At 36.8% G+C, this 20,997-nt stretch overlaps 1 protein-coding gene across 15 annotated transcripts in view; it reads right to left on the minus strand.

The window, feature by feature from the left end:
• The window catches only part of PTPRK (protein tyrosine phosphatase receptor type K), a 384,844-nt gene that overhangs the window by 199,645 nt on the left and 164,202 nt on the right, over positions 1–20,997 (minus strand). For all 15 annotated transcript variants that reach the window (XM_072333871.1, XM_072333868.1, XM_072333872.1 and 12 more), the window contains exons 4-5: positions 9,276–9,357; positions 7,429–7,544 (exon numbers count right to left, since the gene is read on the minus strand). In XM_072333871.1, coding sequence (XP_072189972.1) covers positions 7,429–7,544; positions 9,276–9,357 — 198 coding nt within the window. The remainder of the gene's footprint in view (positions 1–7,428; positions 7,545–9,275; positions 9,358–20,997) is intronic.

Raw genomic sequence — 20,997 nt, forward strand, 5'->3', positions numbered from 1 at the left:
AATTTGATTTTGCAGAAGAAAAAATGGGAAAAAGAAAAACCCACACACTACCAAGACCAAAATAACACAGGATACTTCCTCGCATGCTTCTTAGCAGATGATTTTAGTCTTTTCCAAAAGGAATTAAGTATATCAGTATTTTATATAAATATATATATACATATATATATATATAGTATTATATATATATATACACAAATATATATAAATGTTGTATATAGAAGTGTGTATATATATACATGCACATACACACATACACAGTAGTATTTTATAAGAGGACAAGTTTTTTATCACTCTGTAAATCTCATAGCTATTTGAGCAAACAGTTGCTTGGAGTACAAAGGTACCTACTGCACTTCGCACCTCAGAGGAGAGGATCTAAATGCATGGATTAAAAAACTAAGCTCACAGGACCAGGTCACAGAACTAACTGTCAGTAAATTCCCTCCTAGAAATACCCTCCAGTCCCACCACAGGGATGCAACAGCATCACAGCTTCCAGGCACCTGGTGCTCCAGCCTTGATGAAATCGGTGGCACCCTTAGGGAGGATCTGCAGGGACAGCAGTCCCAAAGGCTGTAGTGCAAACGATATGACTTGTAGCTATGCAGGCTGGAGGAATTAGTTAATTGGGGCAGAATTAAATTAAAACCAGGAGGATTACAGGATTTGGTGTTGTTGAAAATTAAGATGACTAGGGGTCTAGGGAAAACTGCCATATTTAGCCAAGAGGCTAATAAACTGAGGACGAAGAGAGGGAATTCAGGGTTAAATGACCCTAAAATACTTTTCTGAAACAAACAAATTTGAAGGAGGATATAAAATAAGTTATGAATACTGTATTTTTCATTTGCAAATATACCTTATAATCATGTCGGAGTAAACAAAATGCAGGACAGAGTAAATTACCAGTCAAACCATTTAGAAGTAGCTTGATGTTATCACTTCAAGGCCGTTTTTCATATTTCTTTGAGAAATGCTTAGAAAACTAGGATGTCTACAAGAGAACTTAAATAGCCTGAGGCAAATGTGTAGGTAAAATAGAGAAGCCCCAGTAAAAGGTGAAGCCTATCCTCTGTGTTTCTTTCATTGCTCACTTTCAAAATCATCTTTTCTATAAGTAAAAGAAACAAGTGAAGTTTCCATGCAAGAGTAAAGGAACTTGTAAGCTATCTGGCCAATGTTAGTAATCAAGACACAGGTAAGATGACAAATTTTACTAGCATTTTACTACCTAAGAACAGGTTTGATCAACAGATGGTAATATTTACTATCACAAAATTGCCTGTGCTTCAGGCAGACACTGATGCCCTGGGTCAGCCTGCCAGAGGCTGAGGCAGCCTCAGAGTAGTTTCCTAGTGGACCTCTGCCCTCCTGTGTCCCCAGCAGGATACCCTGGCTTCAGATACTCCACAGGGCAAGCAGGCTTGACCCACAGACGTCACTTAGCAGAACTGGCAAACGTGAGAGCTGACTAAGAACAAAAATGAGACCAAAAGTCTCCATGACAATCTCATAGCTGGAACCATATGGGTGCTAAAAAGGCATCCAGAAAACACTTTTTCTCAGTTTCCCTTAGGCCACATCAAAGAAAGGGCAAAACAAAGTTTCTTGATCATTTAGCTTACTCAGCTTCCTTTAATTTTCAGGAGTTGTAAAATCTGTGAGAACCAACAAAAAGCATTCTTACAATGTTATAAAACCAGAGAGCAAAGCCTCCAAACACTCAACTACAGCTAAATGTTTTCTACCAAAGGACCAAGGCCCCCACACAAAACCCTACTGCTGGATAACGATCCATGCCTTCAACTTCTGGACACTGTGGGATGAAAGGAACTGTATCACATAATTTCCTTCATGAGAGGAATCACTGTCCTTTCATAAAACACAATAATCAGTGCTGCATTCCTGAGCCCTCTCGTTAGAGGCACAGGTTTGCACATACACTCTCCAGTTTAAAATCCTTCCTGCTGTATTGGTTCTACAGAATGAATGGCCTCAAGGCACCATCAGAGGATACCATCTGCATGCGCTCAATACAAATTTGCTTTTAAGTGCCCAGACATACAGTATCTAGCACTGAAAACCACTGAAAGACAGACAAACATTGAACATCAAATTGCACTCTATGGCAATGAACACCACAATCCAAGAACCCAGCAAAAATGGCAGTATAGGCTATGGCAGCTTCCTCAAGAACAGGACCACAATGCGGCAGAGCTGAACAGCCATGCAGATGGTCTTTCATCATCCAGTAACAGTTGGTATTGCTGGGAGGTCAGCCCCACGCCATTGTTGTTCCAGCAATTTGCATTTTATTTTCCATAATGCTTCCTAATTTCACATTTTCAGTTATTACTTTCAGGCAATTGCTTTAATTATCTGTTATTCCGCAAGGAACGACATACTCCTCTGGTGGTGAGAGGGTCTGGATCAGATTCATTCATGCTGACGAGTCTCTTCAGGGGCAAAAGCAGGATTGACTTGCCAGCCCTGGCAGCCTAAGTGTGGTGGCCTCATGCCAGCACCCACAGCCCCTGCTGACAGATTGGCCCACTCACCGCAGCTCCAATGACAATCTGCACAGGATTATTGGGCACACATTAAACTTTTAAACATGTGTACTACCCCTCTGAATTTCAGATTCACCAGAGCAAATGGCATCACTGAAGACCGTGGCAAAATATATCCGTCTGCAAAGCCAGAAGAATCCGCTTTCCATAATCCAATGCTACGTTAATGCAGAGCTCAGCAATGATGGATGGACTCATTAGTGCCGCTGTTATCACCATCTGAACCAGGTGCCAAGACATATGGTTTAACAGATGTTCGAGCAAAAAGCTCAATTCTCTGTACTGTGCAAGTGTCCAGTTAAACTGGACATCGATAAGACACTGAAAATCATACTGGGTTTATGAGAATCACAATTGTTCCCAGCTCAGGAAGCAGTTAAACACAGCTTGATTATGCAAAAAACCCTATTGCTCTGATACACCAATCAGATCCACAGAACAAATGCTGAACAATATGTACAATGCTTTCTAGTCTTTGTGTCCTGAAGTGTTATTTATGCTGTTTAGACAATTCTATTTCTGTACATTCGCAGTAAAGAAATAAAGCTTAAAATCACGGAAGCTATCCTCATACTAAAAAGTCATATGGGTATTGTTTTCTCACATACTTGATGCTTAACATGTATCTATCCTAAAAACAGTATCTACATGTAAAAGTGGTAAAAGTGACTTTTTTGCTGACATAACTCCACTGGAATACATGGCCTTTGACATACACACACAAAAAAAGGCAGCCATATTTATACTAATATTTATAGTAATTCAACAAATGAATATAGATAACACAGCAAGGTGCATCAAACGTTGGCAAAAGAAACAATCATTATTCTTTAGGCACTGGAATGGCCTGCCCACGGAGGTGGTGGAGTCACCGTCCCTGGCAGTGTTCAAGAGGCATCTGGATGAGGAGCTACAAGATATGGTTTAGTGGCTTGTGGTAGCAATGGTGACAGGAGGACAGTTAGACTAGGTGATCTTGTACATCCTTTCCAACCTTGAGATTCTATGATTCTACAATTTTCAGCATCTTCTCATAAAGGACAATTCATATACTTTAAAAGATAGAAGATCAGCAGAAGAACTGATCTATTACTTGTTCTACTGCAACTTTTCAGCTAACGTGTGCACACTCTTTATGTTCTCTTCTCACAGGAAATTTTCAACAAGTACCACCACTAACTCCTGAAACTTATAAGACAAAGCACACCACAACATAACAGGCAAAATGTCAGGTCACTCTGTTGGGTTTGGGGACTCATCTGACAATCCAAATGCTTCAGTGTTTTCAGTGAAAACACTTCAAAGTTGTTTGTGTGTGACATACCACACTGGAAATTTTAAGAGAAGGTAAAGTAAATAAATAAATAAATAAATAAACCCACAGTTCTACATTCAGAAGTTGATGGTAGGCAAAAGCATAATATAATAAGACCAAATGCATTTCAAAATAAAACAAACAAACAACAACAAAAAAAAGGATTTTGAAATTATTTCAGAATTTGTCAATAATTTTAGGTTATGAAGAAAATACTTCAGCTCATTGCTGTAACAGACTGAATATTAGTTTCTGCTGAAAAGGTGAAAAATCTGAGCACTGCATTTCTGTCCGGCTCTCACACCCAGTATTTATTTTGCTACAAAAGGTATGCTTCAGATCATCTTGTTCAACCAGTTAAATCTCTTTACCTGCTCAAATATTTGTTTTATATTAGCTAAGTTGACATTTTTAAAGACTTGTGTTATCTTCACTGCTTATCTTTCAATGCCAGAGCTCTGCTTGTCCCCAGCTTTGGCCCAGTGGGGCTGCAAAATGCAGGGGTTGGTAGGCAAGGTTGTGGAAGGGGCAGGAGAAAAGACATAATCTAACACTAAACACACTAGCAAAATCTACATTAGTGAAAGTCAAAAGTTCAATGTTAATTCACATTCACTTGAAATTCTTACAGTTATGCATTTATAGAAAATGAAGTTGATGAAAAGACAGTTATAAAGCACTCAAAAAACAATGCATTGAAATGTGTCTATTTTCATCTTTTTTTTTTTTTTTTTTTTTCAGTCACACAAAGGTACGTGTACTTAATCTATAGTTACAAATTAAAACATGGAAATGTGCACGCACACGGATCATTTATGTATCAACAGTGTTTTTTCCCACTGGAAAATTAAAATTTACACAGGTCATGAACAACGAGACAATCTACAGTCAAATCTACTCTCAGGTTGTTAGAATCCTTCTCTCTTCCTTGCTCCAGACCAAACATCCCATCTGCTGGCACGACATATAGTTAGATAATTCAAACGTGAATCAAGCTAAAAATGAAATTAAACAAAACACGCGCACACCACCATCACCCTTACAAATCAAACTCAACAATCCCTCTTGCCCTCAATAACAACAGCAACAAAATTACACCTGCAGACAAAATCTTTTTCTGCCAGATCAGTTTCCTCAACTAACTCAAGGGAAAGGTGAGTAAAAGCTCCATGCTACAGAAGAGTTCAGGTGGGAGAAGCTGAGGTTGCTGCAGCTCAGTGAAGCTAGATTGCACTCAGAGACAGCACTACAGAAAACAAAACAGGGTGGCTGCTTCCCCCAGCTCTGTCTTGCTCCTGAATTTACCTCAGGCCTTGGCTGCAGAGGGCTGGGAAAGCCAGACAGCAGTAGTAGGTTATATAATGGAATCTGTGCCTGCAGAACTCTATTACTTCAACAGAAGCAAATGTTATCTTAGATCATTTCAGATGTAAAAAGTCCCAGATTGTACCTTAGATCTTTAGTTCTCAAACACTGTTTTAATAGCAACCTGTATGCTACTTTTTCTTGTCTTTTATATTTTTTCTTTTAACAAGGAAATATCCTTTCTCTTTCAATAAGGACATGACCAAAAGCTATTTTTTCCAATAGAGAGTACTTGAAAAATATCTTTGTTTTTTCTTTTTTCTTTCTTTCTTTTTTTTTTTTTTTTTTTCATCCCCACATCATTTTTTGTTCTTACAAGAAAAATACATTCCTGGAATGTTTCAGCTCAGGGCTCTCAAAAACAATTACTTAGGCATTTGATTTGATCTGCTGGCTCTTCCTTCCTGGCTATTCACCCTTTATGAATCTCTGGTGTGGTCAAAGGCTAACATGAACCTCTTTCAAGTCATTCGCTTTAGTCTCAAGAGCCCACATATATATTCACCCCATGTTTTAAGGACGAGGAGTCAATTCACTATTAGCTGAACAAAACAGCTATATCATCTGTTTAAGGATGAATTCAGAGGTAGGAAAGTTCATGATTTGCACTTATGTCAGGAAGGTAAGATGAAATGTTGGAATAATGAGAAAGGAAGAAAAAAATACAGGTCACCTTTAAGTTGGTGAAAAATTGGGATTACTTAAGGGAAAACAAGAAGGGGAATGTAAGTCCCAGCATATGAATTTAGTAGCAAAGTATCTTGAAGAATATCAAAGCACTTCATAAACACAAGTAGTGTTATTTGAATGTCAAAGACACCTTATCTTTTGCACTGTGTGAAATGTACCACATCTGTGATCCACACACAAAAAAAACCACCCATGAAGTACTTGAAGGGACAAAACATATGTTTCCTGAGCTGTCTGGCTGCTAACTGGCCTTCTCAAGGGATTGCAAGTTAGCAAGTATAATCTGTCAGTTATCTGACTCAGAGGACCAAGTGATAGGGAAGATTTCCAGCTGGCTGTCCCTGTCAGTCCTTTCTGACCAATTACCCACAGAAGGTGGTGCTTCACATTTGTTCTTGCATGCACCTTTCTTTATGTTCCTGCTTTTGGTACAGTAACCAATCTCAGTTTTAGTTTGTGTGCTTTATGTGATCTATTTGGCAAACCTTTGAAACTGTACTTCACTTCCTCAATGAAGAAATGTTATACATGCTCAGTTTAAACAAGTTACTACCCAAAGATATAGAATACCACATCATTCCTATTGATAAGATACCTATTCAATAAATGCAATACACTTACCGCTAGATCTCTGTTAACATTTTAAAATGTTGCAGCATATTTGTCTGGCAATAATTTCTGTGTATCAGATTTTATAATCTCATACTCCTATTAAAAATATTCTCTTTTACATTTGAAGTTTAACACATGCCTATATGCAACCGCTACTCAAGGTTTGTCATCCCACACACTATTAAAAGAAAATCAAACAGATTGAAGTAACTGATTATAGTTCATTTCAAGAAGACAACGCTTTACAAAAGATTACATACTTTAAAGTTCTGATTATAGTTAATTTCAAAGTACAGTCATTGCCAAAAACTTTGAAATTATGAAAATGTATAGTAATTTCCTATTTTTACAAAAATGAGTTATAGAATGTGCATTAAGAAATGATTCTAGAGTAATGCTTAAGGTTTATGTACAAATTAGAGCATACACATACAAGTATTATGTGGAAAAAATCATTTTTTAAAGGAATATGTGTGAACCTTTGCAATCTCTCTACTTGGCGGTCTTAATTTTAAGTCCTTCAAGACCATCCACACAAACCACAAAGAAAAGTTGTTCATTTTTAAATTGAGAATACGTTCTTACATGTACTTCATGGTAATAAACAGTGATGATTTAAAAGCAGAAAAGATCAAAATGCCTTAAAGAACAACTGTCCTGTACTGAACACTAAAAAAAAAAAAAAAAAAAAAAAAAAAAAAAGGTCCTAGTCTAAGCTTTTTAACACTACAAAATTTATTATCAGTTTCACCATTTAAACAACATAGCATCTTATTTAAACTAAACAAAAAGAAAACAGACTTCCAGAAAAGATTTCCCCTTCCAGAAAGCATCTTGTCCTCTAGGCAAATAGACTTAGTGTGTTGGTCTTACCTGGAGCCATAACTTGTTATTCACTGCATCTCTCCCTGTAGCAATGCACTGAAATGTAGCATTCTGCCCTGCATTGACCTCTACATCCCCAAGCCTCAAGAAATGTGGAGATTTATCTGCAGAGTTGGAAAACAAAATTACAAATAATGTTTATTGCTAGAAAAGGTGCCATTACATTGTCTTTGCAAAGATGCATATTATAAAAACCTTTTGTTGGATAACATAAAGAAAATGATTTGTTTCATCTCAGCTCTAGAAGAATGTTTTCAGTCCTTTCCCTTCTCTCCTTTTTATTTTATACATGAGTTCTAATAAAGTATTTTAAGAATCAAAGCCCAGAGAAGAAGATCAAATGCCAGAATGTCAGTAGCACATTACAAAAATTATCCCTATGAATTTCAATTGTATCAGGTCTGTCACACTGGGAAAAAGCCAATTAGATGGATACTGCTGAACTAAAAAAAAAAAAAAAAGATATGATCTAGATCATTTGCAACATATCTTTGAGCTCCATACTTTTACTAAATGAATTCATTTTTGCCGTTGAGCATAATATTTCAATATTCAGGCAAATTATTTCCCTTACTGACAAACCCCCTAGGAAAGCTCTGTGGAACAACCACTTGAAGGATTTATTAGACATAAGAAAGCTGACAGGCATATTTGAGGAATGTGTATATTACACAGCTCTCACCCATTCCTTTCTCAAGAGCCACCAATTACAGCATTATCCGAGCTGTTATTTCTTTGTGCTTAGTTAAAAAAGAACTAGAAAACACCAGAAAACCTCTCAGGAAAACAACAACAATAACAACAACAACAACAACAAACAAAACAGCAAATCAGAATGAAATAATGTTTAAACATAAGCACAGAAAACAGCTTATATGAGAAAGGTGCATGATTATCTTCTGTCATTAATGCACCAAAGTGCCTTCTCACAATTAGAAAATGTAAAAAAAAAAAAAAAAAAAAAAAAAAAAAAAGGAAAGAAAGGAGAAAAGATAAATAAAAAGCCAGATACTTAAGTTGCAGAGAGTTTTGCTGACTACTGAGATCAGACAGCCTTTATGCTTGGTAACCTATGAGAGTTAACAGTCATTAACAGAGTTGTGGGTAGAAGAAAACAAGATGAGAGGTTGTCACTGCAGCCACCTTCTAAAAATTTTGGAGGAAGACTGTTGTGTAGTTTTCAGAAAATAATTAAATTAACAGCCATGAGGTGCACTACAGAAAAAGTCAGTTTGAAAAAGGGAGCATCCAGGGGAAGATCAGAAGAGTGAAATTGAACCAAAGTAACATAACACACAAAAACAACAAAAAGACCCAACCAACATTGGTGATGGAAATGCACAGTAATAATCTCTTCATCACAAAAGTTACTTGTACGACACCTGAATTAACACAACTTGTGTTTGAAGTGTAGTTTTACCCAGAGATAAGCAAAAAGAGGCAAATGTAAATGCCTGAATTCTGTACACAAAACAAACCATAGCAACAGAGACCTCCTTTCAATAGTTCTGTAGCTAGAAGCCATTTAAAAATAAATCTGGAAACCATGTCATATTTCTGTAATCAGTGGATATAGTGGACATACATATGAACAAAAGACAGCTTAGACACTGAAGTATGTCTGCTTTTATATTCATGCAATACTTCTGGTAGACAAAGATTTCACCTGGGTAAATCACTTGCAATACTACATTTTGCCCTGGAAGCTACAACACAAACGCTATTGAAAGAACAAAGAACATCAGTGATGAAGTGATGAAAACTCAGCAGGCCACAGCAATATCAAATATGTCCTGAAAAGACAGAGAAAAATGCAGCTCTTAATCATTACTTACCACAAGGGTAACTCAGAACCTGGATGTCATCAATGGCAATGTAGCCATTTCTCCCATCTGAGACTTCGGCTTCAAATATTACCTGTCAAAATGAAAGAAAAAATGTTTACAACATTCATTTCTGCAGAATTCCCACAGTAGCAAGCGTGTTGATATAAGACACATTGCCTTTTTCATTTAGCTGAAGTTCCTACAAGGCTTGACGACTGAATGGAATATTTATTACCTAATGGATTGCAGTTCCATACTGTTCCTATACATTACTTCCTTTGGATTCGCTGCTTATGGCACAACAGAAAAGCAAGTTTATTATTTTAATTAGCGGCATACTGTTTTCAATTCACTAAATGCATAAACATGATTCAATTCTGAAAGAACGCTATTACTTTCAGACAGGTTCAACATCATAGCATACAACTGAACAAGAATTTTAACATTTGTATTCTCATCAGGGGTCTCACTTTAGTCCACATTCTCATGCAACCTGCAGTGTAATTGTACAGGAAAATATTCAGCAGCACAAAAATAGAGTAGCACTGCCCAGTGGCAATGATAAGAACAGCTGTAGCAAGAGATTATGCAGTAGCCACTATATTCTTTATTTTTTTGCAAGGCAATAGATAAACTGCTGGGCAGGAAGCAAAAATACAACACTGTCTTCACATCCAACTTCTTATCCCACCTCCAAACATGAAGGAACAAAAAAAATTGCTCTCAGAACATTTGAGTAGAGAGCTGTCTGCTAAAGATGTACCAATGCATCATCACACAGCCCACAATAAACCATCAGAAAAGTAGAGGGTGATGAGAAGGAAAGAATATAGAAATAAAAAATATAGCAGGAATGCCTAAACTAGGTGGGTTGTTCCAAAGGTAATGCCTCCTATTTATTTCCACAGAAACTACAAGAGCTACAAGGAACACCATCACACTGTTTGATAGAGCAAATAGATAGAGCTAACAAACACTATTTTTCAACATAGTAACCACCCACAAGCTTCTTATTTTCACCAGCAATGAACATGAGCCTGCATGCTGCACTTGTACTGATCTGCATCAGTGGAGGTGAACAACTGTTTCACAGCTGCTATTATTCTGTCATTTCTAGGGCAATGTTGCCCATGAAGTCCATCTTTCATTGGCCTGAACAGATGGAAGTCAGAAGGCACCAGATCCAGACTGTATGGTGGGTATGGTAGGACAGTTCAGTCAAGATTGCCAACGTGCTTCATGGTCTTCAGTATGGGGCCTGCCATTACTGCACTGCAAGAGAAAGGCTGTCTTCATCTCTGGGCTAAAAGTTTGAGTCTTTAGCTTAGTCACTGTGGCAATGCAGTGGCCAGAGTTGGTGTTTTGTCCCCATTCCAGGAAATCCAGAATGATCACTGTTGTCCTGTCCCAAACAACAGTGCACATTCCTTTACTCACAGAGGACTGCATCTTGAGCTTTTTCTCTGATGGGGAATTCACATGTCCACTCCACGGACTGCCATTTTGACTCTGGCTCATAGTGATGACAAGTGATCTCATTACTGGTAATGATGTGATCCAAGAGACTGCCACCTTCAGCATTGTATTGGTCCAGTAGGTCCTTATACATTTGTATACAGTGTTCTTTCTGTTCCTCAGCAATATTCCAATGTTGCCACCATTGTTTTCAATGCACTGAAGCCAGTATTCAGCTCCATACACATTTCCCTCGTTGCAATCTGGAGATGAGCTCATCTAGATGTCCTTCAGTTCATGTGTGACAGTTGTGCATGGCCATCCAGAATGTAATTTGTCTTTCACAGTGCTTTCCTTAGTGCTCACTGCCTCACTCTGTTCACATTCACAGTTTAGTCTCCATAAACATTCAACAAGTGTCAGTGGGTTCCATCCCTTGTTTCCCAAGACAATGCAAGGGAGGAAGACTGATAACCCAATGTTCTGGCTGGGTGGGGGGAATGCAAACCCCAGCAAGGACCTTTATTAAAGATTCCAATTAGAGCATTATTTGACAGCACCTAGCAGCTTTCTTCAGGTACCCCCCACTTTTCACCTGTAAGGACATCAACACCATTTTTTTCATTCCCTAACAACTACATTTAGATCAATTTGTCTTTTTGTTGCTGTTGTTTTAAAAGGTTATACAGCATGAAGAATCAGACATCTCAGTAAGAAAACAGTCCTATTAAAGCCCTTCCAAATGACCAATTTTTGTATATTACAACACAACTCTATCACATACTTAAACAAACTTATTTCCCAAATTTCAGTTGAGAACTTTGACCGTTGGTGTTAAATCCAGTGGCCTAAATTTACATCTAACTTTCAACCAGGCTGTTATTCATTTGAAAACAGTTTTGACTCAGCTACCAGGGAAGCCTGCCCTCATGTGTGCCCCTCTTCCATACGTTGATAGTTCCCTAGGAGGCCAGAGGGAAAAAAATTTCCTTAGTTGGGATACAGATGGGAATTTACATTTTTGTTTGTCTGTTTCTTTCTTTCTTTCCTTTGCTTTTTCTGTAGACTGTATATAGTAAAAGGCACAATACAGTTAAAAAAGTCTCACTGAGCTTTAATTTGATAACATCTGTTCACATTTGAAAAGGGAAATGAAAAAAAAAATAAAAATGTTTATATAGATGAAGACAGCAATTTAAAACAATGAGAAACTGGACCAGAAACAGTTTTTCTCGCACATGCACACAATATATGGAAAAAAAATATATTCCTTTCACCAGATAAAGTTTATCCTAATAAACCACTGTTGCATTCAGAGTGAATCCTGCAATTTACCTTAATGGCCTTTTAATTTATCGTCATAGAAGGAATGTCTTAAACACCTTTATTTAGCTCAAAAGTAATTCAGACTATCAATCTAGCCAAAAAACCTTCCTTGACTGCACAACTACAAATGTCCTTTTGCTTACCACAATTTAATTGCATGTTCATCTAGTGCATTTCTGAGACACACTTTCTTCCCTTAATGGAGAGAACAGTTTCCTGGGGGATGAATGAGGCTTGCACATAATAGTTCTGGAGTCAGTTATCCTGTCTCTTTCGTTACAGGAGTGAATGCAATGAAAAAGAACAGGAAATGCTGAATAGCTCAGGTAATTCAAATGCTTGAGGGAATTACATTTCATCCTGGATTCTTCTATACATTTCCTATGTAGTGCTCAGATGGTTACTTACTTCTCCAAATAAAATTGCACACTCTTGTTTACAAAATACTTGAATTTAGATAAAAGTGAAACAAATGAAATGTCAAAATTCCCTGAACTGGGCATGTTTCTATGTCTTTAACCATCCCCAATGCACTGTCAATATATTTGTCCATTCTGCCCCTAAAACCACATAAACTTTCAACATACATAGTATAATCTGGGAAAATCCATAAGTTTACAGTATTAAGAAAAAATTCTACTAGTTCTACTGTACTTGACTTCCTTTAATGACCAAATCAGTGACAAATTGAACCCAAACAGCCTGCTATATTATGCACAACTTTACAGACCTCTACTATATGTTCCAAGGTAATTTTGTTTTAACTTTGACAAGCCTCAGATTATTCTGTCAATCTTGTATATAAACCATTCCCCTTTCTTTGATTATTCTTGTCATCCTTCTTTGAACCTCTTTCTAATAGAACTATACTCTTTGAAGATAATGAGAGCAGAGCTGGCACATCGTAATCAAGATGTATAAATCCATGATTCATCCATAACAGAATTATCTAATTTATAATGAACTTCTTTCTTAACCATTCCTAAAATTTCATTTGCCTCCTTTGACCATCACTGTGCCTAAATTTGACGTTATTATGAAACTCAGGATCTTGCTGCAGATTGCTGACAGTAAACACAGAGCCTATCATTCCATTCATGAAATTCAGATTTTATGCAGTGTGCATTATTTTATCTCTCTTCATCTACACTAAAATTTGCCTGCCATTTTATTGCCCAGTTACTCACAGCTGGAAATATTGTGATGGTTGTCCTGCAGGCCCTCAGAATTATACATTGTCCTTGTTATTCTAAAGTTTCTTTCATATGCAAACTTCTGTCTTGTCTCTGTTGTCTTTCTATCCTGGTCATTTATAAATGTGTTGAAAGAAACAAATCTCTGTAGGATTCCCCTGCAGTGGCTGCTTTTGGGGATATTGACAATTTATGTATTTTTTCTCTTTTACACAACTATCTTTGAAATTATCCTCAGAGAATAATTTTACTACATGACTTTGTCAGAGAACCTACATCCTATTAGCCTGCATTCACTGGAATACACTAAATATCATAAGGAATGGACTCACCAGATTTTTAACTCTTAGAATGATTAATATAAGTATCCTCATTATTAGCTCATTTAAGTCACTGATCCAAATACACATTCACAAAGTTTACGTAGTGAATAAAGTACAAAAAGATAGCCAGGGAAAAGGGAGAACACTGTAGACCAAAGTTTAAAAAGAATGTAGGAAAGTTTCTCTCCAGTGCATGTTTTACATGACACTTCCACATGAGGAAAACAGAATGGAATGAAAGATTTACATTAAAAAAATCTGATACTCGCACACAACTCAGTTGGACTGTGCTCCTAGTTGCATGTGTAGCTCATCCCAGTTCCATGCACCCTGAAAGCAGAAAATACTTTTTCCACTCCCTAAGAAGCCCATTGCCTGTTTGGCTATTTTGTAAAAATAAATAAATAAACACATACATACACACATATATAAAAAAATATTTAAAAAGGAAAAAGAAAGAAAGAAAGAAAGAAAGAAAGAAAGAAAGAAAGAAAGAAAGAAAGAAAGAAAGAAAGAAAGAAAGAAAGAAAGAAAGAAAGAAAGAAAGAAAGAAAGAAAGAAAGAAAGAAAGAAAGAAAGAAAGAAAGAAAGAAAGAAAGAAAGAAAGAAAGAAAGAAAGAAAGAAAGAAAGAAAGAAAAGAAATTTTTTCCTTTTCCACTTTTTCCCTGCTTCTTGGCTTACCTACTTGTGTATCAGAAAACATTCATACAACTAGGTTTTGTAAAAGCAGTTTTCTTGATATATACCAGAAACATCTGCAGAGTATTTCTGAGATCTGCTTCATCCCTTCTCCATTTGACTAGTTCTGATCATTTACACTGTACAATACACTATACTGTACTTCTGATACTGATGACTGCTTGAATGTCTCAAATGTTTTATGGCAATCTTATCATGCATAAGGAACAAACATCACACAACAACTAGAGAAAGCTAGCCTTAAAAACATCTTAGTTAAAAAAGAAAGCCAGCCACTCATTGGCTGCTTTTTTCTCCATAGCCCGTGAAAATGATTTTAACAATAACTTAAGATTGAAATAAACACAAAAGAAAATGTACATCTTGCAATTTCCAAAGTGTATTCAGCTTGCAATACATCTTTATTCAGCAATAGGAAGCCTTCTATTAGCTAAATTATCTGAAATTAAACTTGTAAATAGATTAATTCCAATGCTTGGAAGCAAGATACATTAGAGAGCTATATGTCAGCAGAAGGTATCATCTATGATAGCAGTACAAAACAAACCAACCAACAAGAAAAATATAACTATAAAGTAACTTATTACTTGTATTAGAACTGGTTAAGATTGAACAGTACTGTTTTGTTTTGTAGTAAAATACCTTTCCGCAGATGAAAACTGTGAACAGCAAGATAAAATATATACACAAATTTATAAAAAAGCAACAAACCCTATTTGCTGAAAATATACTATTTAATTATTTTCAATATAAACAACATTTTAAAAAACTCCAGTGGGGACTTTACTTACAAAATAAAAATAAAAATAAAAAAAATACTATCACATTACAAAAGAAATACTTAATGAAGGCCAGCTGAAAATAAGAAGAGACAGCAAAATAATTTTTTACCTAACATAGCCAAAATTATGTTGACATAATAAAAAGTATTTCCCTTGTGAAAGTTGTAGATAATTTTGCTGAACTAATTTAGAAATCATGAAAACATAATTACTTCCATTTGAATGCTTAAGTAATGCTGTGAGACAGCCTCGGCTGCTGACAGGGCCCAGGAGAATTTCCAGCACTGTAACTCAAACACAAGTGAAAATCTTGGGATCTAAATTCTGATAAGTCTGCTAACATCCTACTATTGGTAAGAATTTTTTGGTTTTTGTTTGGTTTGCTTTTTGGTCTTAGTATCAAAACATCTGAGATGGAGGGATGAAGAAGTTAAGGCTACCTTCTCCCTAGCAACTTTACCACAGAGCCAGTCCGCAATTGCTTATGGATTCTTCAGCCATCTCAGTCATCCACAGGGACAGCCAACTCCTCTAATCCCCAAAAAAATACTTCTGGTCCAGGAAACACTGAGATGACTATACTTTCAAAACTCCACCTGGTGAAAAGCCCCCTCAAACACATGCCTGTCAGGAGTGTCACTGGGTAATCTTACATAATTTATTAGTCATAAATGAGCTGTTTCAATCCTAGAAACAACCCTATAATTGCTTCTTTATCCATAAGTGAGAACCATAGGTAAGCTGTGGTTAAGGTCTTATTGATTTAGGTTTAAATGTACTGATAACGCTGCAGGACATTTTGAATGTTTAGCCATAGGCAACAAAACCTTTGACAGCACTGCAAATCATTTACATGCTACAATTCTGACAATCACAGTAACAGGTACTAGCTAAGAACCAACATGAATTATTGAGTATTTATTATTGTGATAGACCTAAACTGCAAGAAAACACTTTTCATCAGGACAGCACCAATCCTTACTACAAAAGAAATGCATAGGACAAGTCCAGCATGATGCCACTGTACTTTGCTGAGGTTTGATCAGTCCTTTTGCACTTCAACAACCAGTGGTAATTTCCTATCACATAGGGCAAAAATAAAATAGATTATTTATATATCTAAATATAAATATATTTATCAATTCATGTAGGTATGTATGGACGCTATATATATACACATACATATATCACTAATATGCACTTTCTCAGATAATATATAGCCCTAGCCAAAATAAAGACATATTTGAATATACTCAGTAATGAGAACCATCACACCTTGAAGCAACATGCATACCATATAGATCATTAAAATTCCCAGTTTCTAAACCATGAGATGTTTTCCCTATTCAATTAAAATAAAATGACAGCATCTTAGAGTTACTCTTTGATGAACAGCACAAAAGAAGACAGCATGACAGAATAAAATCAGCAGATAAAATTCATTGGTTTGTGCTGCATCCAACATATTGCTTTCTAAAAGAACTTTTTATTTCCAGTACATATCAAACAACAACAACAAAAGCTAAAATTGCTTATTTTCAGAACAGCTATGAAAACAATTTGAAGCACCTATGCAGAGCGTGAAATCCATATCCATGCATTTGCTTGCTCCAGACGCAGACACTGTTCAAAACTACTTTCCAATTCCAGCAACCACCAATCAATGTGCTGATTGGTACATACCTTCCTTTCCTTTCCTACTCCTCTATAATAAAACTCAAATGAACTACAACTGAAGCTATCACTCTCTTTCACTTTCTCCAAAAGCGTTCATACTCAGCCTATTTGAAGAAGAGCCTTCCCAAGTGTAGAAAAGTGCACTGAAAAGGTATGTTTTAGAATGAGGTCACACTTGCAAGAGGACCAAGGGGAAAAAAAAAGAAAAAAAAGAGGCTTTTATCATAAGTTTTTGCTGATACCAAAAGAGAGAACAACTGCAAGCAAAATTGTCCTAAATTACAACAGTTGCTAACATGATGGAAATGAAGAGGAAAGACTATGCCACTCCCTTACTCTGGGTCATCATGAACAGAAGATAGGATAATGACAAAAAGCCATAAGGCAGGAAAGCTAACACCAAAATGCATTCTAATACAAGTGGAGGCCTATGTATTAGGTACAGTTTAACATACATTTGCTGTAGATCAAATAGCACCAAGAAAAGAAACACAATTAAAGAAAAAAAGTAATTTGCCCAAAACAATGGACAGTTTATATTGAACTGTACTGTGGAGATACTCATTGCATTAGCAGCAGCCTATACTAACACAGAGTGCTAGTTGCAGGAGAAGAAATTACACTGATGTTTTCTACAAAAATACTTCAAGATACAACCACAACATTTAAACCCCTATTTCTGTATGTAATCTTATTTAATCTTCTATATGTTTGCACTAATTGATGCTGGACAAACACAGAAGACAGACACCTGTACAAACAGCTTATGCCTGAAGACACAGGAGGGATGACACTCGCACTTTGTTTCTCTCAGTCTTGTACAATATCCACTATGCTGAACTGAATCTGATAATGGATGTCAAGGGCAAAAAGACGGACTTCTGTAGGTATATAAGGAGCACAAGTTAGGCTAGGGAAACGTAGGCCTGCCTCTGAATATGACAATGGCTCTGGTGGACCAGGACAGGAAAAGTCTGACTGCCTTCTTTGTCTCAGTCTTTGTTAGTAAGACTGGCCTTCAGAAATCCAAAGACCCTGAGACCAAGAGGGAATGCCCTTGGTGGAAGAGGATCAGATCATGGAATGGACCCCCTTCCCACCCTCTCCCCCTCCCCCCCCCCCCCCTCCCCCCACACACACACACAAACACAAAAAAAGGGAAATATATGAGATATGAGCCCATGGACACCCATGGGATGCACCTATGAGTACTGAGAATAGTGTCACTGCAAGGCAACTCAATTACATTTGAATGGCCTGAGAAGTGCCTGAGAATCATTTGCTGGAAAACAACTGCAGAAAGCAGCTTTCTAGAAAAGAACCTGGGAGATCTGGCGGATAGCAAGTTGAACATGGACCCGCAGTGTGTTTGTGCAGCAAAGAAGGCTAACTGTATCCTGGTCTTCGCTAGAAGTAGCAATGAGATGATCTTTTACATTCTTCTGCTCAGCATCAGTGAGGGCACATCATGAGTGCTGGGTCTAGTTTTTGGCTGCAAAGTACAAGAAATACAGACATACAGGAGAGAGCTTAGCAAGGGACACTCAAGATGATCATGAGAGTGGAATACTTCTCATGAGGAAAGTCTGAGAGGGCTGGCACTGCCCAGCCTATATAAGTACCAAGGAGGATCTAATCAGTGTGTATAACAAACTAATGGGAAGGTGCAAAGAGGATTCAGACAGGCTTCATCATTCATGTCTGCTGTCAGGACAAGAAGTAATGGAAAAACTAGAATACAGGAAGTTCCCTCTGAACACCAGGAAATACTTAAGTGCTATGCAGGTAATCAAATGCTGGAACAAGCTGCACAGAGGGACTGTGGTGTCACCCCCTCAGAACCATGCCTGGACATGGTCTTGGGTAGCCTGCTCTGTCTCTAGCACATTGAAAAACATACAGAAAAAAGAGTATAAAACAACTTGTATTTCTGCCTACACAAACTAATATCCCTTTTAATAACTAAAAAACCATAGACGCACTATGGTGTTTGAAATTTATATACTCGGGACCAAGCTTTGATGGTTTCACCTTTAGCAAGACTACTAATGTGATCAAAGAGAAAGATCTTGAAAAGGCTTCTAGGTAAACCAGGTGTGTCAGACCTCCAGATGCTCAGATTTCATTGGAATAAATCCCTTTAGAAATAAAATATAATTTCTTAAAATATTTGACCAGTAGCATTGGAACCACTTAAAATGTCACTTTTAACAGTAATGCACAGTATAACATGCCTTGGTTAATGAAACTAGATAAGTTGGATTAATTCCCTAATTCACTAGTTAAAGCAGAAATTTCTATTTGAGATGGGGACAGCAAAATATTTCTTTTTCCAAGTAGTTTTAGATCAAACATTGGTGGTAAAGATGTTAAAGTAGCAGAAGTGATAGCTGTGAAATCTGCCAAGAAAGGTCTGTGAAATCAGGAAGATAAACATTACTCAGAAATAATACAGATGCTGTTTACCCCACTAGTGGCTAAGACCAACTTACTATATTAATTTGGAATGGATTTTTCAGATACATTCTGGGATAATCCTAGGTATTTTAGGCATCACATATTAATAATAGGATAATTAAATGCAGAATCTTTATAGTTTCTTATACTCATTCAGAAGAGAAAGCTACAGCTATTCTTTTCATATCTGTTTGCAAGAAGTATGAAAATCTAGATGTTATTAAGGAGCTGAACAAATGGAAGTGGATAAGAGCAGGGAAGACAAGTTACTGACAAGTCAATCCAGGCACATCACAGGCAGATAACTATCAACAAGACAGACACTCGGGGCAATAGAACCTTTTCTGTACCCCATAAAATCCTTACCTTGAACACACCAACTGAAATCTTATCAAACCTTCTCCCTTCTATCTTCCCGCTATCAATCAATCTACAAAGACATTTGCTAAGTCAACTTGCCTCTGAGCAAATAAACTAAAATGAAAAATCAAACAAAGAAATGATGAATACTAAATTTAAGAGAAAAGCGTCTCTCCTTCATTCTGAAACAAAACTATTATCATTTTTCAAAGTGCTGAAGATTAATACTAAGCAGACATTCTTAGCTTTCTTTATAGGCGTACCTCATAAGCTACTATTTCCATGGTTTTAGTATGTCAAAATGAGTAATGCTCATGATCTCTGGCACTGCCCATGAATTTCTCTCTTTCTCCATAGGAAAAAAAAAAAAAAAAAAGGCAAAATCCTCACAACCAGATCTAATTAATATTGCCTCTTGAAAGAGGTAAATAACTAAGGCACCATTCTTATACAAAGCCTTTGAAATTTTCTTTTTAGGACAAGGCATCAGTTTTTCTTTTCTTTTTTAAAACACCTATTTATTTGGAAATACTGTTCAGAAAAATAGCCATGAAGCACCAAGTAATAACTATTCTTCATGAAGCTTCAGTTTTTAGCCAACAGAACAAATCTACTGTAGTTTCTTGTTTATAATTTCTTCATCTGTAGTTTGTGATATATATTTTTACTGTTCCTATGAAATCTCCTCCTGATAGATTATTAAATGGCAGAAGAAGATTGCATAGATGAATATAAACCCTTCCCCCCATAAAATGACAGCTTTTATCTACAAAGAGCAGATAAGTGAGAAGGATGTCCTTACTAGTAACCTTCCGGAGATAAACTTCTATCCCAAAATAAACACGCTACAATCTCTGCTCTCAAGGTTCATCTTTCATTATTGTAAGGCACTGTAAGTTATTATGTGTCATCAGTAATTAAAAGAGAAGTCAATTCCTGTGTTTAAGCTGCCCTTCTTCTCAAATGGTAGGCAGTGGGAGCCCTGTCATCAAATTTCAGAATGGATTTGGTTGGAAACAACCTTAAAAATCATCCAGTTCCAAATCCCTGCCATGGACAGATTTGCCAGCCACTAGATCAGGCTGCCCAAGGTCCGAACCAACCTGGTCCTGAATGCCTCCAGAGACAGGGGAAACCACAGCCTGGGCAGCCTGTTCCCATACTTCACTGCCCTCTGTGTAACAATTTCTTCCTAAATATCTGTTAGATTTCTTTCAGTTTAAAGCCATTACCCCTTGTCCTATCACTACCCTCCCTGATAAAGTGTCCCTCTCTGCTGCTTTCCCACAGGCTCCTCTTTAGGTACTGGAATGCTGCTATAAGATCTCACAAATGAACCCCATTATAATTATTTCATAGTCTCCTGCATTACATTCAACAAAGTACTTTTCACTTAAGTGATATAAGACAAGGATAATTTTTAAGCAGGAACAAATTAGAAATTTATATTGAAATGGT

Source organism: Excalfactoria chinensis, chromosome 3 (genome assembly GCF_039878825.1).
Source record: "Excalfactoria chinensis isolate bCotChi1 chromosome 3, bCotChi1.hap2, whole genome shotgun sequence".
In the NCBI taxonomy this organism is placed as follows: Eukaryota; Metazoa; Chordata; class Aves; order Galliformes; family Phasianidae; genus Excalfactoria; species Excalfactoria chinensis.